Genomic DNA, 25592 nt, shown 5'->3' on the forward strand with positions numbered 1-25592 from the left:
GTAGAGTAATTCTGGGTTGTTGTTGTTTTTTTATTAACATATAATGTATTATTTGTTTCAGGGGTACGGTCTGTGATTCATCAGTCTTACACAATTCACAGTGCTCACCATAGCACATACCTTCCCCAATATCCATCACCCAGCCACCCCATCCCTCCCGCCCCCCTCCACTCCAGCAACCCCCAGTTTGTTTCCTGAGATTAAGAGTCTCTTATGGTTTGTCTCCCTCTCTGGTTTCATCTTGTTTCATTTTTCCCTCCCTTCCCCTATGATCCTCTGTCTTGTTTCTCAAATTCCTCATATCAGTGAGATCATATGATAATTGTCTTTCTCTGATTGACTTATTTCGCTTAGCATAATATCCTCTAATGCCATCTACGTCGTTGCAAATGGCAAGATTTTGGGGGTTTTGATGGCTGCATAATATTCCATTGTGTATATATGGACCACATCTTCTTTATCCATTCATCTGTTGATGGACATCTTGGCTCTTTCCATAGTTTGGCTACTGTGGACATTGCTGCTATAAACATTGGGGTGTACATACCCCTTCGGATCACTACATTTGTATCTTTGGGGTAAATACCCAGTAGTGCAATTGCTGGGTCTTAGGGTAGCTCTATTTTCAACTTTTTGAGGAACCTCCATACTGTTTTCCAGAGTGGGTGCACCAGCTTGCATTCCCAAGTAGAGTAATTCTGAATCTATTTTGTGTGTTAGTAGGAGAGAGTAAGTGAGTAAATATATCAATGCACTCAAAAACTGGGGAGATGCAAATAGCAAATGGGAAAAGTAAGAAAGAACTCTTTGGTATTAGATTTGATTTCTAAGTATCATTGTGGACTCATGATTAAGGAGTAATAAATTTCTGCTTTTAACCAGTGAAAGAGCCTAGAAGCCATGATATTCCAGTAGCAGTGAGCACAACTAGCACCCAGATCTTGGTTTGTAAGTACTATTTACCATGAAAAGGAGCCAAGGCTCCTTGCAGAAATAGCTAATTCTAGGTCTAAGGCAGAGAAATATAAGGCAAGCCTAGAATATCTTGTGTCAGAAGTCAAGGAAATGCACAAACAATGATGAAGGCAACTCAGAAGACTATAGGAGCTGCCTTTAAAGGGACACCCAGTGGTCAGATTTGGGGCAATTCAAGCAATAAAAATAATAATGGTAATAAGCACTAGGTTTAAAAATGCATTCATGAGTCCACATCAATAATCAAAAAAGGCAGAAGTGATGCTGGGGAGAGGGTCTTCTTGCCACCAAATAAATGTAGAAGAATAATAAAATTATAAAATCACCACTTTGCAACTGCCAGTATAATTGTTTCAGAATCATCAATGGATGCTGAACTATTAGGTAAAAAGGTTATGGAAAGCGTGATATTCACAATCTCAAATTATGACCCCACAGTTTATTTATTAATTATAAAGGAAGAAAGATATGTGAACGAAGTGAGCACTTAGCATCACCAGCATTGGAGACAACTTAGCATTACATGGCTCCAAGTGTGACGCAGTGGGAAGTAAATACTCCATTGATTTATGTCATATTGTTAATTTGGATCTGATCAAGAGAAATAATGAGAGTAGTGCAGATTGGTGGACGATCTGTGTGACAATATCTTAGACCCTTTGAAAGTGTCATTGTCATGGAAGAAAGAAAGATGGAATAACTGTTGTAGATTAGAGACAGAAGATGCACCTTGTGGTTTCTATTGGGTTCTGGATCCAAAACACACAGCTGAAAGAACATTATCGGGAGCTGGAGGGGCATTTGAATATGGACCGTGTATTAGATAAAGTTACTGTGTCAATGTTAAAATTTTTGGTTATAACAGTAATTTTGTGCTCTCTTGGAGAATGTCCTTGTTCTTTTTTTTTTTTTTTAAAGATTTTACTTATTCATTTGAGAGAGCGAGAATGAGAGAGAGAGCGAGCACATGAGAGGGGGAGGGTCAGAGGGAGAAGCAGACTCCCTGCTCAGCAGGGAGCCCGATGCGGGACTCGATCCCGGGACTCCAGGATCATGACCTGAGCTGAAGGCAGTCGCCCAACCAACTGAGCCACCCAGGCGCCCAAATGTCCTTGTTCTTAAAAGATGCATGCTAAAGCTTTTGGGAATGAAGTGTCATGTGTTTGCTGCTTGCTTTCCAAAAATCTCAGCAAAACACACACACACATATAATACAAATACAGAGAGAATAAATACACTAATTATTATTTACTTATTAGATAATTAAATGTGACCAATTGTTCACCAGTGTTACTTGGTGTCTCAATGAGGGGTATGCAAGAGCTCTCTGTAGTATTTTTTCTTTTTTTTTTTTAAGATTTTATTTATTTATTTGACAGGGAGAGACACAGCGAGAGAAGAAACACAAGCAGGGGGAGTGGGAGAGGGAGAAGCAGGCTTCCCGCGGAGCAGGGAGCCCGATACGGGGCTTGATCCCAGGACCCTAGGATCATGACCTGAGCCGAAGGCAGACGTTTAATGACTGAGCCACCCAGGTGCCCCTGTAGTATTTTTTTTTCTACTTTTTGTAGGTTCTAAATCTTTCAAAATTAAAACATTGGGGAGGGGAAGGAAAATATAAACAGTGAAGTTTCCCATGGATTGCTGTCTTAATTTACATTTTAATATGTTATCTAAGGAGGGAATGAATAGCTGGTGAAGTTTCTAGGTGTATCGCTAATACACTCTCAAATCTGGTTTGAACCATAGGAAGACCCTTAAAGATGAATGCACTTTAGTGTGAGCAAGGTGGTACTTTAGGCAAACCTGGTATATGCTACACATATAGGATCATAAGGCTCCAGCCGCTCAGGAAAGCAACACCTCTCTCATTACAGGCTTTTCTCTGAAGACCTTGGCCAGCAAGAAGGTAAGATGTGAAACCGAAGCATGACCTGCCCACATAGTAAGCTTATGTGCTCCCTCAGGTGGAATACTTTGTGGACTTAACTCATCACAGTTTAGATTTCCATCCTGAAAGTCATCCCACTGTGGTGAAATTGTTTGGGTGTTTATCTTCTTGCTAGACCTTGAACTTCTTGAGGTCTTCTGACTGGATCTGTCACTCTGATTCCTAGCAATAGGTGAGATGATTGGCTCTGAATTGGATTCATTTGAAAGGCAACTGAAGTCATGTGGGTGAGGATTTTCTGTGTCTTCAAACTATTTTTAAGGACTTGTCAGCCTGGAAAGGTGAGATTTGAGTAGGCACAGAACATTTATTAGATTGTAAATGGTACAGAAGGGTACACTTGGATTTGGTCTAATACTCAAATATCTAGGACCATCAAAAAGAAAGTTTGGTAGCTTGTGGCCGCATAGTCTCCAGCCACCATCAATCATATTGCAAAAACTTGCACACATACCCTACAGTGGTATACTATTCAACCAGAAAAGGAATGGGTACATGCTACAATATGGATGAACTTCGAATCATTCTATTAAGTGAAAGAAGCCAGAATCACAAGACCACATCTTGTATGATTCCATTTACATGAAATGTCTAGAATAGGCAAATCCATAGAGACGGAGGGCAGATCAGTGGTTGCCAGGAGTTAGGGGTTGGGAAGAATGGAGAGACACTCCTTAGTGGGTATGAGTTTTCCTTTTGGGATGTCGAAGAAGCTCTGCAGTAAGGTAGTAGCAGTGGTCATACAACATTGTGGATGTAATTAACGACAATGGACTTGCATGTTAAAATGGTAAATTTTACGTTATCTGTATTTAAAGGCAATTTTTAAAAAGCCATTAAAAATAAGGACTAATTCTTGTAAAGACTAATTTCTCTAGGGTCCTGTGGTTTCAAGCAGCATAAGCAACTTGGGAAGGCTGGGCGTTCCTGGTTTAAAAGTCCTAAACAGTTCCATACAGAATGACAATAGGTTCTCCGAGTAAACTAAGTTAAGTTGGGGGCACATCTAGCTAACAAGGAGAGGCATTTCTTTCTGAGTATGTCCCTCCTTGTCACTGTCATAAAAGTGGCAAGGATAGAACACTGGATCTGACTCAGTGTGGCTCTCGTCTGGTGACTGACTACTGCCAGTCAGCAAGTTAAAAGCTCCAGGGAGACTGTTGGCTTCCTGGCCTCCCGGTTTCTGAGTTTGTTTGCTTTTCCCTAAAATACTTGATTTGGGTGCATGTGAAATCAGCCCTTAGATTTGCACAGGCTGGAAGGCCCCCCATCAAGTGTTTGATGAAGTTTTCGAGTCTTATAAAGAACAGTGACCAGAGGGAACCTGGGTGGCTCAGTTGGTTGAGCAACTGCCTTCGGCTCGGGTCATGATCCTGGAGTCCCGGGATCGAGTCCCACGTCGGGCTCCCTGCTCAGCAGGGAGTCTGCTTCTCCCTCTGACCCTCTTCCCTCTCGTGCTCTCTATCTCTCATTCTCTCTCTCTCCAATAAATAAATAAAATCTTTAAAAAAAAAAAAAGAACAGTGACCAGATGTGGCCAGTGTTCGTGGTTTGTGGCCATCGCGTTGCTGAACTTTTTCTTCCCATGGTACCTCTCAGAAGTTCTTAACTTTCCATGACACGCCAGAGCCGTGAGGGTTGGGGTTAAGTGGAATGGCCCCGCAGACCATGGAGAGATCTGTGTTCCCGTGGTTAACACGTGACTGGTGGAGGGCGAGATGGGGAGGGCTGGGGAGGACAGGGAAAGGAAGGAAACGTGGGAGATGAGCCAGGAGGAGAGGGAAGAGGGCTACTGAGGGCAAAGGAGAGAGACCCCCCGATAATGGGTGCCTCCCGTGTTCCCCTAAGGAATCCCCTTCCTGTACTGCGATTCCTTTTCTTGGTCTTCATAGTGAAGCAACCAACGGTGACTTGTTTCTAGATTTCCTGAATTGATGAGAAATGAAAAATAGGGATGTTTGGGTTAGGGCTTTGCAGACGGCCAGATCTGTAGCCAAAGGCTAGGAAGGACCCATACCTTGAAATATGTCTTCTCCTCACTTCCATGAAATTCTGTATTTCTCTGTGTGGTCGTTTAGAGTCAGGTAGGCCAGGGCTCACGAATTCAAATGGCAGTCAGGTAAAGAACATGAGAGCCGCAGACCAGGTAGGCAGCATGTGGGGGAGGCGGGTACGTCACGTGCCCATCCAGACAAGATGGCTGTGCCTCAGGCACCAGGACTCTGTGCCATCTGGAACTGGGGGCCCCGGGCTGCCAGATCAGCTGCCGCCTCTCCTCTCCTTTCTCTTTGGAGGAGAAGAGAAACCCGATTTTATGTCAAATTTGCCCATCTTTAAAATTCTGCCCAAGTGAAAACATCACTGCCAGCTGGACCTGGCTGTCTGGCTGCCAAGTTAGGACCAGTGATTGAAGTCAACAGATTACTAATACAGACGCAAAGGCTGAATACGGTGGGGCGGGGGTAGTGGAGAGGCCGAAGAGTTTACCTTTCAGAGTAACATAATTTGATTTTAAAAATATATATCACTAGGAAATCATCCATATTAAGGAAATTGGAGTTTGATGAGAAATCATTTTATACCGCAGTGGGAGGTGGGGTGGATGAGGTGTGACACTTTGGGTCTTGGTAGGCAGGGGCAGTGGCATGGGGTGTCTGGGTGCTGGCAGGGGAGAACCAGGTGGTGGGAACAGAGCACAAAAAGAAATGAATCAGTTGGGCATCAAAGACAGAGGGCCGGACTTCCCCATTTACCTGGAGCCTCCCGGTCATGGGCAGGCCCAGCTCTCCCTTCCCCAAATGAAATGGGAAATGCCCCCTTTGCTTATGGAACCTCCAGAGGTAGATTAACTTTGCCTTAAGCTCTTTTATGTTTTGTAACTTAACTCACTGTACTATTAGTCAGTTCTTGTGCTTGGGCCTCATTGTTTGTGACTTGCGTATTTTCATCTGCTCTTAAAAAAGAAAAAGAAAAAATTTGAGAAGTTAAGGGAACACAGGTGAACTTTATTTTTTAATTAGTAGGATTGATTAACCTGTATTTAAAAAAAAAAAACAAAAAAAAAAACCCTAAACCAGGATGAAACAGGAGTGGAAGCATCATCCGCGGTGCAGGAGTGGGCATAGCCAGGAGCTAGGAGCCGAAGGGAGCCCTGGGCTGGCAGATGGGGAGGGCCTGGAGGAGGGAGGGCTGCTGGCCCCTTGAGTTGGAACTAGAACATTCTGTGAGAAAGCTGCGAGCCAGCTTTGGCCAGCGTGCATGCCTGTCTGTTCCCAGTCGGGAGCTGCACTTCGCCTTCCCCAACCCCTGGTCCACCATCCATCACCACCACGCCTGCCTCCCCTGTTCTGAAGGCAGAATTTATAGTCAAGTTAGGAAAAAAATGGAAAGCAGGAGGTGGGGTGCATGGGAACCGGTTGTGAAATGATAAATCAAGGCCTCTTTAAGGTCTAGAATTATTTTGGCATCTTTCACTTTGGGGTTCTTTATTAGACAGGCTTTGAGAAGCAAGGGTAGGGCTTAAAATGTGAGTTCATTTTTTTATTTTTATTTTTTAAGAGAAAAACAGGTAACAATGATCAGTTTGCCAGTTTAAATGGACGTTGGCTTCGCTGTGGCTGTTTTGCTCGTAGGAGTAGAGGGAACGGCCGCACTTAACCCCCTTCCTCTGATTTTACTGTCTCTGGGTAAACTGAGCCCCATCCATCATGCCAAGGGCTCAGTAAAAACTTGGAGTGGTTGGGAGTATCCAGGGCAGCAGTTTGGTTTGGTTTCTAAGGCTAACCTGGGGACGAATTAAATCTCCACTATTTGGAGCAGCAAGGCCACTGGTTTGATGGTACAGATGTCATCTGCTCTTCGTTCTCAGAAAGGAAGCCCATCTCTTGGTCCCAGGTGTCCTCACCACTCAGTGGCTCCCTGTGTGTGTGCCCCTGGTCTGCACATTTGTCTTGTAGGACGGCCGGTCATTTCCTGACGCTTACTGGGTCTCAGACCAAATTCCTCACTTACAACTGCCCCCCTCCCACCACCACCCAGACACACATCCCACACCCACAACCTATAGACACTTGAAACTAAACCAGACAGCGCGCCCCTCTCGGGTACTTGTGTGTGGCATGACCTTCCTAGCCCTTCCTCTCCTTCTCCCTCTCCCCGCCCCTGGCCCCCCGTCTGTGCCTTGGGCCTCTGCTCCCCAGGCCAGGGTGGTTCTCGCACACCCAGCACCCACACCCAGCCTCTCCCTCTGCGTTCCTGTTGCCACCACTCAAGCAGGCTGGTTGCTGCTACTGTCCCTTCCCAAGAGGCTCCCCAGGGTCCCCGTTTCTGGTCCCACTTTTCTGCCGTGCATCTCCCATACGGCCACCCACTTGATTACTCTGAAACCCACTGTCCTTTGTCAAGCTGCTGGCCGTAGACCTGCCAGATCTAGACCCGCCCGCCCCTAGAACACAGCCCACGGCCCTTGGCTCTGGATCTAAGGCCCTATGCAGCCCCTCTACCCTTTCTCCCATCTGCCACCTTCTTCCTTTCCCCCTCTGGGAACCCTGCCCTCCTGCCAAACAGGTGGTCTCCAGCCCCCTCGTCTGCGTCTGCTGCCCAGCACTTGCTCATACTGGTGGCCTTCCCTTGGTGGCCGTTCCGTTTCCAGTCTCCCTCAACTACACTTAATTGTTGGGTCTTATTGTGACCAACACTCTGTTTTCCCTCTTTACAAGCATGTATTTTCTCTCTTTATTAACAATACACGAACAGGGGTGCCTGGGTGGCTCAGTCGGTTAAGTGTCTGTCTGCCTTTGGCTCAGGTCATGATCCCGGGGTCCTGGGATCGAGCCCCGCATTGGGCTCCCTGCTCAGCAGGGAGACTGCTTCTCTCTTCCCCTCTGCCCCTCCCCACTGCTTGTTTTCTCTCTCTCTCAAATAAATAAATAAAATCTTTAAAAAAGATACACAAATATAAGTATCTTTGGGAGAGGAGCCCTGCCTCCTCCTCTGTGGTCACCAGAAGGCAGCCAAGTCAGGCAGGTGCGGGAGCCAGCAAGCCTGGTAGGGAGAGTCCCTCCCTTGAAGGGCTCAGCCCACCGGGGGTGACTGCTGCCCCATAGCCATGTGGGTCCACCTTGATTTTTCCAGGAAGGCCACAAGTCTTCATTTCCATGTGAAATGGCTTAATTTACATTTTTTCACATCATACTTTAAAGGTGGTCCCTCCCAGAGAAACATCATCCCTTGCAATTACAACTTAAAGACTATTACATGCAGGGCTCCCAGCTGGCTCTGGCAGTGGAGTGTGCAACCCTTGATTTCAGGGTCGTGAGTTCCAGCCCCTCGTTGGGGGTAGAGATTACTTAAAAATAAAATATTAACAAGCCAAGATGTCCATCAACAGATGAATGGATAAAGAAGATGTGGTGTGTGTGTGTGTGTGTGTGTGTGTGTGTGTGTGTGTGTGTGTGTGTGTGTGTGTGTGTGTATACACACAGTGGACTATTACACAGCCATCAAAACAAACCCAAAATCTTGCCATTTGCAACGACGTGAATGGAACTGGAGGGTATTATGCTAAGCGAAAAGTCAATCAGAGAAAGACAAGTACCATATGATCTCACTGATAGGAGGAATTCTTAATCTCAGGAAACCAACTGAGGGTTGCTGGAGTGGTGGGGGGTGGGAGGGATGGGGTGGCCGGGTGATAGACATTGGGGAGGGTACGTGCTACGGTGAGCGCTGTGAATTGTACAAGACTGTTGAATCACAGATCTGTACCCTTGAAACAAATAATGCAACATATGTTAAGAAAAAAAAAGATAGTAGGAAGGGGAAAATGAAGGGGGGGAATCGGAGGGGGAGATGAACCATGAGAGACGATGGACTCTGAAAAACAAACTGAGGGTTCTAGAGGGGAGGGGGGTGGGGGATGGGTTAGCCCGGTGATGGGTATTAAGGAGGGCACGTTCTGCGTGGGGCACTGGGTGTTACAGGCAAACAATGAATCATGGAACACTACATCAAAAACTAATGATGTAATGTATGGTGACTAACAAAACATAATAAAATTTTAAAAATAAATAAAATATTAAAAAAAAAAGACTATGGCATGTGCACCATGGCTATGAAATAGCAATTCATTCCATGGGCAAATACCAAATAGGGTAAGAATTCTGCTTTTCAGGATGGGTTTGGGATCTCAAAAAGGAGGTGGTCTGGAAATTCAGGAATTGAATTTGGGATTCCGATGACCGGAGGAAAGTAGGCAGTGTTTTGTCCCTCTTTCCTTTTGCAGATGACTTCAGTAAGACAACCTCCCCGCCTTAAACCAGTAAAACCGGATGCCTTTACTATCTCCTTGTTGTTTTCATTTGTGAAAATGTTCCAATGAAACAAACTTTTACTTGGAATTTTGCCAGATTGACATTAAAGGGCAGGTCTCTTTGCTGGGGCGGGGGGGTTGGGGGGCAGCACGGTTACATGCTGAGAGTGTCAGTATGTTGGGGAAGATCACAGCCCTTTCCCGGCCGATGAATGAAAGGTCACAGGAGGGAGGGAGGGAATGAAGCAGCTTTCCTCTTTGATAAGCTGAGAAAACAGGAGGCTCTGGCCTCCGCAGGTGTTCGGGGAAAGCAGGTGCAGATTCCAAATGCACTCTTCTTTATAGCATTTGGGCCTCTGTGACATAGTCATCTTTCATTCATTCATCACACTTGTATTGAGTCCCCTCAGTGATGCTGAGCTGTTGGGAGGGTCCCTGGGGTGCGTGGGCCAACGTCCCGCCTGCAAGTTGCTTCAAATCTAGTGGGAGGGGAGGCGGCTGGGTGGCTCAGTCCCTTAAACGTCTGCCTTAGGCTCAGGTCATGATCTCAGGGTCCTGGGATTGAGTCCTGTATCGGGCTCCCTGCTCAGCGGGGAGCCTGCTTCTCCCTCTGCCCCCCCCCACCCTGCTTGTGCTCTCTCACTCACTCGCTCACTCTCTCTTCTAAATAAATAAATAAAATCGTAAAAAAAAATCTAGCAGGAGGGACACAGAAACATCACAAGCACAGTGATACAAGGAAGAATGTGTTAGTGTTCCTTAGGTCCTAAATGACCGATCTAGAAAGTTAATAGTAATTAAGAGGAATATTTCTCCAATGCTTTCAAAGCTACCTGATATCTCTGTGGGTCCTTCCCTCACCTCTGTGGGGAAGTTTGATTCCAATCTTGTGCATCTTAAATCCATGGTGAGGGAAACCAGACCCATTCCAGGCTCTTGTGGAAAAGCCTTTTCTGAGCATAGACCAGCAGACAATACAAATAAGGAGTGAGGAAGTACGTTTCTACCATATTTCATTACGTTCCCATAAGCTTTCTTGGTTTGTTTTCGGGAGCACCTTGATTTGTTACTTAATCACTGATGGGTCGAGGGGAAAATGGAAAACACTTCGTTTACTCATCTCCCTGGCCACAGTTGTACACAAAGATGCAGTGTCCGACACTAGGATTTCTGAGATGCCCCGGATCTTGGGTAGCCCTCAGTCTTGTGCCCTGAGTCTCTAGCTAGGGCCCTCATGGAGTCCTTGAATGCAGACATCTGGGCCCCACACAGTGAAACCGATTCGGGTAGTCTTGGGTTCTGTCATCCAACCAGCACCCTCGGATGTCCTGAACTAGGTGATGCTTGGAAAAGATTCTTTGAAAAGCCTTGGTCTAGAAGCCGGAGAGATAAGATCGCAGGCAAAATATAACTGCAAGAATGGAGCAGCTGTGTAAGGCCGCTTGGTGGTCCATCCCATGTGCCGCCGAGGTTTGGGATCAACAGAGAGCTCCTTTCCGGCCTCGGGACCTGGAAGGCATTTGAGTTAGTGCAGAAAAGGTGGGTGGGATTTTGATGGCGTGAAATGAGGAGAGCACTTCAGCCAAGGGAATGGAATGAACGGAAGCGCTGACGTTGGGGCGAGCAGTGTGTCTTCAGGGGATCCGAGCAAGTGGCTCCCCAGCTTGAAAACCCTTCAGTGGCACCCTGGGCCTCAGAATAAAGTCCAGACTCCATAGCATGGTTTCTGTAGCCTAGAAGGATCTAGTCCCCCAAGACTCCCCTCCACCCCCGGGGACTCTGATCTAGCTGTCCTGACATAATTGGCATTATCCTTTATTTCCCTGGCTTTGCTCGCTTTTTAGTCCTTCAGGATTCAGTATAAAGGGCACATCCCCCAAAGCAGCTCATACATAGCCCCCGGGAATCTTCGTAAAATGCAGATTCAAAAGCTCCTGGATGCCTGGATTTCCCATCCACGTAAATTCTGATTTAATTCCTCTGGAGGGTAGTACACTGGGATGTTGATGTGTTCCAGAGGACCCTAATGTTCAGGTTCAGATCCACTACACCAGGAAGTCTTCCTAAGTCCCCAGGTTTGGTTTACGATGGACGCCTACAAGATGCTCATCCTCGGTCATGGACTGACCGTTTGCCTGTGTCCCTCACTGGACCCTTAGCCTCCCAAGAGCGGGGGCTGTCTCTTGTTCATTCATTCAGGAGGAGTTTCCAGGTCACCTTTTCCATGCTGTCCTCTGGGCAGAGTTCTAAAGACACAAAACAGACCTGGTCCCTTGACTCACACAATTCACAGCATAAAAGGAGAACCACCATTTAGCACAGTGCCTTGGCATGGTGGACCCTTAGTAAGCATTGAATGAATGAAGGAGGGCTGAGGGGGAAGGAAAGATGGGAGTGGGCCAAAGCATCAAAGCACCTTGAGCGCTCTAGGTACCCCGTGCCTGGTGCCTGGATGGCCTGGAAGCTGGGAGGCAGCATCAACCAACCCTAGAGCATCAAATTAGCGGATTCAGCACTTGGAGAGAGGGACAACCACCGGAGGAAGCAGTGTTGTTCAGCATGCGTATCAGAATGCGTGGGCTAGCACCTGGGTGAGAGGAACATTCCAAAAGGTCTTGTGAGCGGGTTTGGCAAATGGAAGGTTCTTGTTGGTGCCAGGTATTACTTATCTCCAGTATGTAGAGCGCCCCCCCATCGTCTCAGTGTTCAGAGTTCTTTCTTTTATGTTCTCTTTTATAGGAGCATGTTAAGGTTCATTTAAACACCCATTTCCCCGGTAACATTTGAAGTTCTAGAGCTGAATTCTCTCCAGCCGTGGGGGTTTTTAGGAACTCCAGCCCTCTTATTCAGGGAGTGGTTATTACCCTTGAATTATTGCACTGCACCTGAAAAATTAAGAGTAAAGGGCTTGAAAACCCTATCGATAAGTAAAACAAATAACAAAAAAGAGGGAGGGGCTCAGAAGAAGTGAGATTCCTGGTGGAAAGTGAACAGTCACACGGAAGGAGAAGCAGAGGGGGTTGGGAAGAGGCAGGGGAAAGGGAGCCATCCCTTGGGTTTTTGAGTGGCTGGCCTCCCACCCCAGTGGCTGCAGAAACTAGACTGGCAGCACCCTTCTTTGAAATACTGATGAGCTCTTTTTCTCCCACACCTTAATCAGTGTTTTGTAGTCTGGGAAACGGCTTTTTTTCTCTTTAATTTTTGTACGCCCCAGCTTCTTTTTTCAGTGGGTGTGTTACGTTCTTATGCTTTTGTGATCATTTGAACTTGCCCTGTCTGTGGTTCTCTCAGATACTCTAGATTCCTTCTTTTGGCTGATTTGAGCCTTGACTCCCTTACCCCCTCCCCCTGGTCTGGATTAGGTAATAATAATAATAGCTCTAATTGAATACTGGTGGAGAAAGGGGGTTTATTTATTTTTTTAAGATTTTATTTATTTTTTTGAAGGAGAGAGAGTACATGCAGGGGAAGGAGCAGAGGCAGAGGGAGAAGCAGACTCCCTGCTGAGCAAGGAGCCCGATGTGGGACTTGCTCCCGGGACCCTGGCATCATGACCGCAGCTGAAGGCAGAGGCTTAACTGACTAAGCCACCTCGAGAAAGAGGGTTTAAAAAGAAATTGACCCACTGAGATAATATGGATGATGGGAAACGTATACCCACTATGTTTTAAAGGTGTAGATGTGTCTGTGTATATATACACACACGCACAGCTATTACAGAGGGTCCTCATAAGCACAGATTGTTTAAAAGAGAGAGAGAGCATCTGCTCACTCACACGGTCCTGTCAAGGGAAGTGCCTAAAAGTGACAAGAAATCCGAGGCCAAAGTTCCAGGTGTGGAGAAGCTAGTCTGAGCAAGGAGCTCGTCAACAGAGAGAATGTCACAGTTCAAATTCAATAGAACAGTAGATTCTCGGAAGGAGACTCAGGGAAGCGGAAGGCAAAAGTATCAGGACCAAGCTTTTTAAGTAAATAAATGGATGCACGGATGCATGGATGGACGTGTGTTTTTCCCGAGGAACACTCAAGATGGTTTTGCGTGCCCATGAAGGGATGACGTGTCTCAGAAATGTCTTTCCATCCGTCTTAGGCATTGTCTGAAGGCTCTCCGTTGGGAAGCCCAGAGGTACCCGGGATCAGTCCCTACCTACTTCCCTATCATTAAAGTGACATCCTCAAGGCAACACTGTTGTTGGAAATAGGTACAGACTGTTGTGAACTCCGCTTCCCCCCTCCTGTTTCTGGCCAGGGCCTTGTAGGAACCGTGTAACAGAACAGGTGATGGTAAAGGGGGCGGGGGGAAGCCAGAGAGTAAATGTCACAAATGTACCACATCACCCTATGCTTTTTCCCCAGGGACAGTCACTACCCCCACCCCCGCCCCGTAAGCAAGCACCCAATGACAACTTCAAGGCAATGTTCTAATTCCTAACTCCTGACACGGGAATGTCGGACCTGTAGGTCTGGGAAGCTGTGGTGGGCAGTTGGGTCTGGAAGATTCCTTTTGGTTACTACTCCCTCACTGAAAGGGTTTCCACCTGGCTCTCACTCAACCTTTGCTTTCCCGCGGGGTGCTGAATCCTCATACTGCAAAAGTTCCTAAGTCGCGTTAGAAGGGTTTTGAAATGCTAATGCACAGCTGTTGACAGGTATGAATACCCATCAGCCTGGAATGTCACACCTATTCAAAGTAATTGAGCATCCTTGAATATAATCTCCTTTAAAACCCAGAAATGTGAAACCAGGTTGCTTCAAGCTGGGAGAGAGACTTCCTCTGGGCTCCTTTGGCATTTTATCTCAATAAACTCGAAAATAAATAAATAGCCACAGACACCCCTCCCCCCCACACACACAGTGTTTCTACTTAGCTGTTAGGCGTGTATTTGCAGGGAGCACATGTGTGTGATTTGGGGGTGTGTGTGAGTGCATGCCTATACCTGTGCATATAAAACACAGCACTTGGGTGCCTGTCGTATTCCGTGAACCACAATTTATTTTTCAAAACTCTTGAGGTAGACACCTTGCTCATTTACTAACATATTTTCTTACACGAAAGCTTATTGAAGGTTTGTTATTTTAAACAGAATAGGTTTATTGTAGAAAAGTGGTAAAGTTGAGAACAGGAAACGAAACAAAATAAAAATCCACCACCTGCAGATAATCACTGTTAACACTTTGGGTGGATCTTTCCAGTCTCTTTTTGGGCACACATAGAAGAATATGTCTACGTGCATTACCTTTTTAAAACATTTTGGGGATCATATCTCATAGACCACATAATTTGCCTTTCTCATTCCTGGAGTCTGAGAAATTTCTGTCTTTAGGGCGTTTCCAAGACGGTACCTCCAATGACTAACTTTTTGAAAAAGTGTGTGTATTCTGTCCTTTTCCATGACGTCCTGCTTTAAGCAGAGTGGACGTTTCTAGTATTTATGTTAAGATATAGTTTAACTTGGAAGTTCAGAACCACTGCAGACGTAAAATCATAGGCCCTTTTTCAGTGGAGAAATACTGCACAAAAGGAAATGTTGCCTCTTCTTCCTATTGGGTGGGGCAGCTGAAAGCTTTTGAAAGATGTGGCCTATCTTCCCAAAGGTGGGCCAGAAAGAGCCTGGCCTCCTTCAGCAGGCTGGCCTTGTTGTCTTGGGTGCTGGGTGCTGTGCTGGGTGAAGAGAGGCCACTCCTTGCTCTCTCAATGAGCTTCTATTGCAAGCGGGGAGGGAGGCGAAGCAGTAAACTGTAAGCAGGCACACAAATGTAAGAATTACCCATATTGTGATAGCCTAGACAGCCAGTGGGCCCTCTGGATCCAAAGGCTCTGGAAAAAAAAAAAAAAAAAAAAAAAATCCGGGTCTGCATCATTTACTTTATTAACAGCGTCAAGATAGTCGCCAGAGAACGGTGTGGATAACCTGGGCGCGTTTAAGTAATTATGACAGTTGAACGCAGTCTGATACCGTTAGCTCCTTTTGAATGGGTTATAAAATGGTCTCCAGTTGTTCATAAACTTGGGGTAAGTGAAATGCCATCGAAGATCTAGATCTCTAGGGGCAGACCCTTGCCACATTCGCTCTTGGCTTCCATGAGCCTTGCCTTCCTTGCCGACTTTGTGGCTGATGTTGGTTGGCTACGTTACCCAGAACGCCAGCACACTGATTCGACGATTTGTTAAAATCTGCCCTCATTGTCCGCCGGTGCTCTGGACGAAGGGAAAAATGATGAGATCGCCTCTAGTTCTTAGTCATTCTCTCTGACTCCAGCCCAGCCCTCATTCCCATTCACCCAGGCCCCATTATGAAGCCGAAAACACTGCTCAAGGCCTGGTTTATTTACCTAATAAACTGACTCTTGTATTGCCTGGGAAATGCTAAAATTTTTGAGCCAAGAAATCCTAGTAACAGGCAAACACAGGGGTCCAGCAGTCAGGTCTGAAGAGACAACAAAATGAAGGTCAGCTAATATCGCCATTCTTCTCCTTCCTGGTGGCCGTGACACAGCACAGGGCTTTATTTGAAGATCCCAGACTCCGAATCATTGCTTGCATTGTTTGCTGCGCTAGTCCTGCAGGCTGTGCCAACAGTTTCAGATATTAATGTATTCTAGAGATCAGTGAATGAAGAAGTCCTCTGCACTTTTTCCCTTTTTAATTTTTCCCCCCTTTCCATACACTTTGTTGGTCGTGTCTTTGTCCGCCGGAGGTTGCTGGGCATTTCTAATGAGAAAGCAAAGAATTGCAGAAGGAAAAAGGCAAAAGGAGGCGGGGGGGGGGGGGGGGGCGGTGTCGGTTAGGGAGAAGAGAACAGGCGCGGAAAAACAGGGCGTGTTTAGCACTTTAACGGTGAGGTGACATTTTTACAAGCTAGTCAGGTGCACAGGACCCACTGGGGGAGGTGGCCTTGGCGAGGCAGAGTCAGAACGGAAAGCGCTTTTTTTTTTTTTTTTTTTGGAAACGTCTGACTCATTGATTAGCTTTCTCGCAATGGAAAAAAAAAAAAACACGCACTTTTATTTTTGAACATCATTTTCCCTGCAGGACACCCGGCCTTAGTGCTGCTTTCGTATTCATTCCAGCTTCATTATTGCGGCCCCCCTCCCAACCCACCCTGGGCAGCTGCCTTTTTAAAAGGGGGAAAAATTAAAGCAATTCATACTCCTGGTGACTTACTGCTGCAGAATAATTGGTTTCTGTTTGCAAAGAACATTATCACAGCAAAGCCCAGAAAACAGAAAGGTCTGTCTGAGAGAGAGGGGTTGCTGAGGCCAGGGGAGAAGCGGGTGCGTTGCAGGGGGGAGGTGGGTGGTGAAAATCACATTTTTGCAAAGGTAATTAGCTAATAATTAATTTTTTTGCCATCCTCCCATATTCGGGTTTGTCCTTCTGCGATACATGTACCCATGCTGGTTTGGAGCACACCCTGTGATACCTCGTGGAAATGATAATGAGACCAAACCAGTTAAAGGGCTCTTTAGACAGTGCGGTGCTTTGGGGAAGGCCGGGATAAAATGCAGACCCTCCGAGGGTTCCTCCAACACACAAGAAGTCCCTTTGTTTCCTGTTTTAGAAACCAGAGGCATGTCTAAAATTGCAGGGAAAGTGAGAGGGGCCGAGGAGTTGGCGCCAGAGGCTTGGCTTTCTGTATTTAAAAAGAGAAAAAAAAAATTGTTCGCGAGTTATTCGTGCCTGGATTTGATAGGGCAGTCTCTTGGGTGTTTTTGAAGCTCTGAAGGAAGGTTCTCTGAAGATGTAAGCGGGATCTGTCTTTCACTTAGACTTAATTAAGAAACTTGCTGGCTTTGTCTGTAGGGGGCCCATTACGTGCAAGCTGCAGCCCCCGCTGAATAGGGGCTCAGCCTGGAAAGTGTATACACGCCACACCGCCTTTGTGTTGTGTTGCCAAACTGGAGACCGGAGCAAGCGCGGACCAGGCTCTGCCAGAGGTCATCCCTTGTTGTTCCTAAATGTGAGCCCCCGGCCCAAACAGAAAGCTCCAGCAAGTGCAAGGACATTCTTGAGGGACCTAGAACTAATGAACCTTTTATAAAATGAATATTAGTAAACAAAAACGTGGGGGTGGGGGGGTCACGAGAGAGGCTGTCTGTTTTCCAGTGGCCTATTCCCAAAGCATCCGGACGGGCCGAGGGGCTCACCCCGAGCCCTTTGCAAGGAAAGCGGGGATGGCTCGAGCCCGACCTGGGGCGCAGTCTCACCCGCACCTTGCTTCCACCCAGCCCGGGGACCAAGTTTGCTGTGGTCACTGTTCTCGTAACCTTGAGAATAATTTCCCCCTGGTGGGCTACTGTGGCCTACCCTATTTAGAACAAAGTTGCTGAATGCGGGAGAATAAAGAACAGTGGGAAGGCTGTGAGCAGTGGTTAATCAGCTAATTCGCATTTCAAAAGACACTAATAAGAGGTGATAAATTCAAATAAAGCCCCGGGTATGAGTACTTTACTCACTCTGGAAAGCCTTCGGAGAGGCTCCCGGTTCCCTCTCTCCCCCTGCCCAGCTCTCTTCCTTTCCCTTTGAAGCTGCCGGACCTCCCGGGGTACCTGCTCCTCCGCCTGCCCCTCCCTGCGAGCGGGTGGGCGGGGGGAGGGGGGAGGGGGGGTGGGCCTGCAGGCCTTCGCCTTCCTCCTGCCTGCGGCCGGCTGCACCCTCTGCTGCAGGAGCAGGTGCCCTCGGGGGTCTGCTGCCGCCTGCTGACCCCGGCCCTGGCCCCTTGTCTGCCTGCACCTTCCGATCCCCCTCCCTGCCCTCCACCTTACGGCCTTCATGAGATCCAGTCCTCTTTGTACATAAATGATGACTGCCTCCATCCTTCATCTCTGATTGCCAACCCTGTCCCGGTGCCCTTTGCTGGGCTGTCTGCCTCGGCTCTGTGCAAGCAGGGCGGGGGGGGGGGGGGAGGAGGGGCGTTGGCATCTTAGACTTTCTAGGGAGGCCTCTCATGATTGGGTCTTTCTGCTGTCACAGGCTAATGGCCCTGTCCCGCCACCAGGGTCACTCACCCGGTGACCGGAAAATCACCCAGCCAAGTGGCACCGGAGACAGCTGTAACACCAGCCATCAGTGATTTCATTTCAGCCAGGAGTTCAGTTCAGGTGTTGGAAAATGAGCTCGTCCAAGCTCTTTCCGCCAAGTCTCCCAACCCTTGGCAAAATGTAGAAAATATTGTGGTCCTTGATAGAACATGCCTCTAGAAGGAAAAGAAACTGCCCTGTAGCATCGTGATCCAGATGCCAGAAACAGCATCATCCTGTTTGACGTTTATGGTTTTTTTCTGTGGCCATGATATCCACTGGGGGATCCTTCCCCGGTGGTTCCTGATTTCATAACCTCAGAGCACCTACACCCCATCATGCTCTGGAAGTGCATCAGGAACTGAGTGAGCCACCATCCTAATTACATACTGAGAGGAATGGCCTTCCATCTTCTGCCCATGAGTGATGTGAAGGTCCCCTGGACTTCATCGTTGACAACCTGATAGTTGAGGATAGCCTCACAAGCCCTAAGGGGACCCCTGGCCTGACGGGGTGTACCCGGGAGCTGGACAGCCTCAAGATTTGTCACCTATGACAGAGGCTTTCTGCGTAGCATACCCTCTAGTTATCTAGAGGATCTTAATTTGCATCTTATTTGGACTCTGAATTATTCCAGAAGGATTCCTACTTTCTGAAAGGGTGTGGACCAGATGACCTCCAAGTGCCCTTCCGTGTGGGCACACGCCAGCACTCAGGCCCGTCGCCAGGGGCATATGGCCCGACGGGTTCTGTCTCAGGGCACAGGATTCCTTTGCTGTCCGTCAGCTGAGGGGATATCAGAGTAGAAACTCCACACAAGAGGCCAGCTTTATATCTGAAAAAACGCCACCGTAAGCAACAGAAACCATCTCTGGTCACTTAAGCGCAAAAGGAATTTACTGCAAGGGTATTGAGTAGTGTGAAAAATAAATCGCCGAGAAGGCTGGTGGATCAGGCTACAACATGGAGAGAAACCAACAGTGGCCACCACCCCACCACAGAACGTTCTGGTGAGGCTCTCGTTGCCGCACCTGCTGAGTGCCCTCTGTTGGCCAGCCCTGCCAGTGCCAGACCCCAGGGGCCATAGCTCGGGGGGCTCCCACTGATGCTCCTGGAGGATGTCCTCGCTGCCACCACCACCAAAATGAGTGTTCCACGGTCCTTAATCCTGGCACCCGAGTGGCTGCCCACTAGCTGGAGGGGGTGGGGTGGGGGAGTGCCAACATCTGGCCCTTTTGGCCCAGCCTCCTACCAAAACTCAGGTAGCAAAGAAGTCCTCAAATACATGAAGTGAATTCAGATGTCGAGCAGCTGAAAACCGAGCACGTGTCCACTCAGCTCTGCTGGGAGTCATTTGCCACAGACGGACATCTTTGGCTCCTCTCACTGAACTGGGCAACTTTACCCAAGGCGATTTATGTACTTTGTGGGGCCCAGTGAAAGATGAAAATGCAGGGCCCTTCATTCAGAACTGATTAAAAATGTCCAGAGGGCCACAGCGGAGCATAAACCGAGCATGGTGGCCTCCTGCCCACGGGGCCTGTGCCACTCACTGCTCAGGTCACATGCCCATGAAGCCAGCCTTGGCTTGTCCTTAGGTCCTCAGGTGGGTCTTGGGGCCTTTGTAAAGCCATACAAGTGATTTCTGATCTATCAGTGTTATTTCATTTTATTTCCTGCTCACAATTATAATCATCCCCATTTGACAGAGCAAACGAGGCTGTGATTCCTGCTGAGGCCTTCTGACTCTGAATCGCCCTTTCTCCACACCATGTCCACTGCTCATCAGGAGCTCAGAGCGGACGCCGTGTGGTGTCCCCTGGGCGGGACACAGCGCTCTCGGGGCACCATCGTCCAGAGTTGCTACCTGTTGTAGAAAAAGGACCGCTCGCTCCCTTTAACACTTCGTCTTTCACTTCCAAGAACTGCATTGCAGGAAGGAGGGAGCACAGTGCTCCCCAGCCAGCAGCGGGACCCACACTCCAGTTCCTCAGTTCACAGCAAACCAACAAAAGCGGACTTTGTGGCACCAGTACAGCCGTGTGTGTGTGTGTGTGTGTGTGTGTCACGCTGTATGATCTTGAGCAGATCTTTTCCTCACTTCCCGGTGGTCGCAATTTCTCGTGTATTCCAGTCCTCGATCTCCTTCCACAACGTATGTGCCTCTCCGCCCTGCCGTGCGTGCCCATGATCCCCGGTCCCCTTTCTGCCACCGGCTCTAGTCCTCACTGTCTCCCTCCTAAGCCCGGGAATGCCCACCCTCCCCTCTCCGCCAGGTCCTGCCACTCCCAACCCTCCTCCCGCCCACAACGCTCAGCGCCACGGGCTTTTCTCTTTACCCCCCCAGCCTAGCCTGGCGCCCTCTCCATCCCGTGCGAGCCCACCCTTCCCATGCCCGTGCTTCCCAGAGAACCGACCATAGCCCCTTCTTGTCGCTGTCCTTCCCTGGGCCTGGCCCTTTCCTCTTCTGCCCTTTCCTTTCTCATTCCCTTCCCTGGACAGGACACAATATGAGATTAGGATATTTATGGTGTTTTATAAAATACAAGGTTCTGCGACGTGGTTTTAATTTAAAACTCATAGCTCTCGAACAAAATACTCCTCTCTTTAAAAAGCTATAATGAAACTTTAAAAAGCTGTAATGAATTTCATTGTTTTTATTGCTATGCAGTCTTTCATTGATTTTTTTTTCCTCCCTCCTAAAGTAGTTTTTTTTTTTTTTCCCCCTATTTTAAACCCAGGGAAGGAAAAATTTCCAAGGGTTATTAGTTCATTAGCTGTTAGCAGGAATAATTGATCTGTCAACTCAAAGGATTTATAAGGATTTGGCTCACAGAATTCATGAAAGCAGTAGCTTACGTTTAAGTTCTGCCTCAAAAGAAAACATTTCAGTAGGGGCTTCTTCTTACTTTTTGCAAGATAAAAATTAGCATCCCTCTAGTGATGAAAAGGTCCCCTATGTTTTAAGATCCTCCCAATTGGTCGGAGCTATAGCTGCAATATTTGCACCTACACCTGAAATAATTGGAGATACGTATGTATTTCACCCAAATGAATGGATTATAAATATTAGAGTTTTTGGTTTCTTCCAGTGGTGGGTCCCCCCCCCCCCCCGCCCAGTAAAAGGGATGGAACACAACTAACATTTCTTCAACCTCAAATGAGGTTTTTGCTTTCTTTTTTTTTTTTAAGCAAATGCACCCAAATTGGGTTTGGTTCACAAAGGAAAGACTGACTGCAAAGCTAACAGACCCATCATTAGGCACCCTGCCCTCTTAAATGGCCTGTCCATTCCACTGCTCACAATATAGGACTAAGGCCGTAAACAAGGGATCCAAGAGAACTCTGGACAAGAAACATACAATGGAGTGGGATAAATTTCTTTAGCATAAATAGCAGTCTCCAAGGGTGACTGGTGTGAATGGATTCCTGCTGCGAGGGTCTCTGTGCCTACAGAGGAGATCTGTGGCTTTAAGAGCTGTGGTCCCACCCCCTGGGCTGTGGAAGTGCTCAGTCTCCCCTGCTGGGCTTGGTCCACAGGCCCCCTGTGGGCCTCCTCTTTCCTTTCAAGCTGTGAGTCCTAAGGAACTCGGTGACAGCTCCCCTTTCATTCTGCTGTGCAAATCCTTGAGCTGTTCCTAGTGCTTTCAAAAGGAAAATATAAGACATTTTACTTATTCTGTCCAGCAGGAGCATGGAAGTCTGGTAAGACCCAGGGTTATTCCGGCAGTAAGCCTGGGGGAGATCTTCCTCTTTGTAATGACTTGTCGCAGAAATTCCCTGAGATGGCTGGTAACCCACAGTTTATACTTCCTACATCCTTTACATCCTGCGCTGTGGGATGCCATCTGGGTACTGTTCCCCTGCCTAAGACTTGTGTCCTGCTAGCCGGCGTCTGGAGAACCCAAGACAGAAACTATGCTAGTAGAAATAAGTATATCCTAATAGTACGTGTCAAAGGTTAATTTCATAGCGGCCATGAGCCAAAATGTGCAGGTTCCAAAGTAAATATTTACTTTTAAAAGAATTAAATAATGCATGGACACAGTTTAAAAAAAAAGAAATCAACCAGTCCTCTGCCCCGGCCCTCCTCATGCCCTGTCCCAGCCCAGAATCAATCACTCTGAATCCTCTTTGCTTTTTCTCCTTCTGGTGATTGCCTGCATCTTATGGAATGATGTATTTATACACACCATTTCTAATTTCTCAACTTTGGATATTACCTATTGATTTCTTGATCTGATATATAGGGTTTTACTCAAACTCTGTAACCCTAATTCTTCTCTTTCCAATACCCCAGCTTTTATTCCTCTGTATATTATTATTGTAACTTTAAGTAATATACTTAAATTTCTATTTCCTGTTACCTTGATTGCAGACAGGACGTTTGCCTCACCTTTCTGCCACTTCATTTCTCATCTCTCTACCCTTCACTTCTATCAGCTGTTGATAATGCTTCCCTTCCATTTTGACCACAATTAAGATTTCTGTACTGTGATTTTTAGGTTGATTCCAATGTTAGAATCTCATAAATAGCTTTCATGTTATTATATCAATATGAATATTAGATACTGCAAAACCAAGACCTGCACTGTGGTTGATTATATTTCCTTCTGTATAATCCTAAATCATAATCCCTGTTGAAATCTGTTTTCTTTCCTTCCATTCCATCACTGGTAAAAAAAAAAAAAAAAAAAAAAATCGGATTTTTTGTTTGTTTGTTTGTTTCTTGGCTTTTTTGGTTTTCTGATTTTTCCCCCTTTTTCTTATTGGGAAAAGAAACATGTCTTTTCCACCCTACACCTGATATCTTCCAACTTCTAACTCACTCTGTTATTTTGAAACCATTCCATTCTTCTGGAAGCCCACCAACTTTCTGTACTAATATGCTTGTTCTAAATTGCTTTCCACATATACCAAAAAAACAGAGTTTATACTGCCATCTACATACCCTGGAGTTTCCAGTTGCCTTTCTTTTTTCCTTACCTTCTTTGCCTTTATTTTTCTCTTGAGGTTTTTTTGAACTGAATCCCCCTTTTTTTCCCAGGAAACCCAAATCCTCTAGCCCTCAGGCTTCCTTTTCCAATCTGGATAGTATTATGACTCTGTAAATATTATTTACTGCTGAATCAAGTGGTATGCCACTGTTGTATTTTCTATCTTGTATAACTTTTTTATTTTCCAGATGTTGATAATTTCCTTTTTTCTTTTGTTCAGTTTTCAATGCATTTGTAGATTTTCCCAATATATTAACATCTCTTTAGAACGCCTAACAATACTGATTTCCACGTGGGAAAATTCCTCAAATAATCTCTCAGGGTTTTTATGTATTTATTTTGGTGTGTTTGTTGTTTACTTATTTGTTGGTTTGTTGGTACTCCTAGAGGTTTTATTTTCTAGAATCTTTTTGGTCCAATCTAAATTAGATTGTTTTTAGTTTATGTGGGGGGAGGGAGATTTTCACTGCTTATCATCCTGATGTTTCTGTTTGTTGTTAACCTGTATGCTTGTACCATTTCTCTGTTCTCATGTCTTCCTTTTTCTGAAAAATTTTAGCCTTCATTTTGCTGAACAGTATCCTCAACTTTCTGCAAAAGGGCCCAAGAGTGGTATGCCTAATGAATTCTCATGTGTAAAGATGCTTTATTCTGTCCTCATGCTTAGTTGGTAGTTTGATAGGATGTAGAATTCTAAATTGCAAATTCTTTTCCTTCAGAACTTTCTTTAATGTCTGGTAATATCCAGTGTTGCTGCTGAGAAGTTCACACCAATATGATTCTAGTTCCTTTGTTTGCAACCTGTTCTTATTTATCTTTTCATTGTCCCGTTACTTGTTTTTTGCTCTGGAAGATTTTAGGATCTTTTATTGTTGCCATTTTTGAAATGTCAAAACAATGTGTCTGATTGTGGGTCTTTTAATTTCTAAAACTCTTTCTTATTCTTGATTGTTCCATTTTTTATTGGATTTTGTCCTTGTTTTTATGGGTACAATATTTTTCCCAAATCTCTTCCAGAATACTAACTAGTTGTTTGTTTGTTTTTTGTCATGCTGTGGTTTGTTTTTAAATTCTCGTCTGTTATCAGAATTCTTTCTGTGTCCTCTAGTGTCAGCTCTTTTATTTGTTTATCTGTGTTTTCTATGTCATGCTTTGCTTAAATGCTTGATGAATCTTGGGGATGAGCTCATGTGTATGAATCTGGAAGTAGAGAAAGACTGATAGGAAGCTTTGTATAAGTAGATGGATCTTGTCGATTGATGGGCCCCCGCTACCCCTCAATATGCCAAAAAGCAGAGGACTCTACACTAGGACGAAAGCACCCACAGTAGCAGCTCCAGTTTGCTGGGTTGCTTTAGAGAAAATACTCCAGCTTTTAATGTAGACATAAACACTTGGCTGCCTGGTGGTTTTGTCACTTGGTAAGTGGGGGAGGGTCCACACAAAGATCTTCAGTGAGTCCTGTTTTTTGTTCAGTTTCCCACTGTCTTGCTTACTGTCTGTCAGTCTGGAGCCTCTCAAGAGTTGTGTTTGGCAGGTTGGTGCCCTCTTTGGTTATGGCTCTTCCCCATGTCTATGAAGCTTCCTCTTCACTTCTGGCCATCAGCCCCACCCCATTGGTCTTCTATCTTCAAGAAATTAGTGGGGGTCTCTCTTCACTGACGGTGCCTCACCAGATCTCCTCTCATTCTTGCAGGGCTACACCTCTTTTATTCCTCTCATCCTCTTTGCCCTTAAACCATACTCTTTCCACAGTAACGCTAACCTAATACCTGTTACTGCCGTTCATCTGCCCAAATATATGTACAGCAATTTTCGTAGACATCCTTAGTAAGACGAAGTTCAGGGCCCATCCGCATGTCCCACATAACCTCAGAGACTTAGACGAGTCAACACGTATTCTTTGTGTACCACAGTAGGCACTACAGGGACTAGAAAGATATAAATAATGTATTCCCAATCCCATAATCCAGTGGCAGGTCCATGGTATAGGTAGAACAAGGCCCAGAATTACAGGCGTTTTAGAGATTTAGCGTTTTGGTTAGAATCAACCTGAGTACAGATTGGCTAGGTATCTGGTGATCTTTTTCCTCACAGAAATTGGAAATCGTCACATGATAACTGTGAAGAGCATATGATAGATGTAATGTATTCATTCTTCACTCATCGAAGAATTTTAGAGTGCAAGGGATTGTACTAGGAGCTGAGGAGAACTCGAAGTCTGTCCGATTAGTCACTCTGCCTCAAGAAGGAGAGCTGGCACATACCTTAAGTCTCAAATACAAGGCAAAATGAGATCAGTGGTGTACGAGGAATATAAGTAAAATGCTATGGGGAT

The 25592-nt window shown here is 46.2% G+C and overlaps 1 protein-coding gene across 2 annotated transcripts in view; it reads left to right on the forward strand.

Moving 5' to 3' along the window:
• The window catches only part of STX8 (syntaxin 8), a 255090-nt gene that overhangs the window by 177867 nt on the left and 51631 nt on the right, over positions 1-25592 (forward strand). Inside the window, exon 8 of one of the 2 annotated variants that reach the window (XM_028124957.2) lies at positions 2853-2884. The exons of the other annotated variant lie outside the window; for it this stretch is intronic. Coding sequence (XP_027980758.1) covers positions 2853-2884 — 32 coding nt within the window. The remainder of the gene's footprint in view (positions 1-2852; positions 2885-25592) is intronic. 2 annotated transcript variants of the gene reach the window in all.

Source organism: Eumetopias jubatus, unplaced genomic scaffold, assembly GCF_037043125.1.
Source record: "Eumetopias jubatus isolate StellerSeaLion01/CBP00866 unplaced genomic scaffold, mEumJub1_p1.0 scaffold_10, whole genome shotgun sequence".
Lineage (NCBI taxonomy): Eukaryota > Metazoa > Chordata > Mammalia > Carnivora > Otariidae > Eumetopias > Eumetopias jubatus.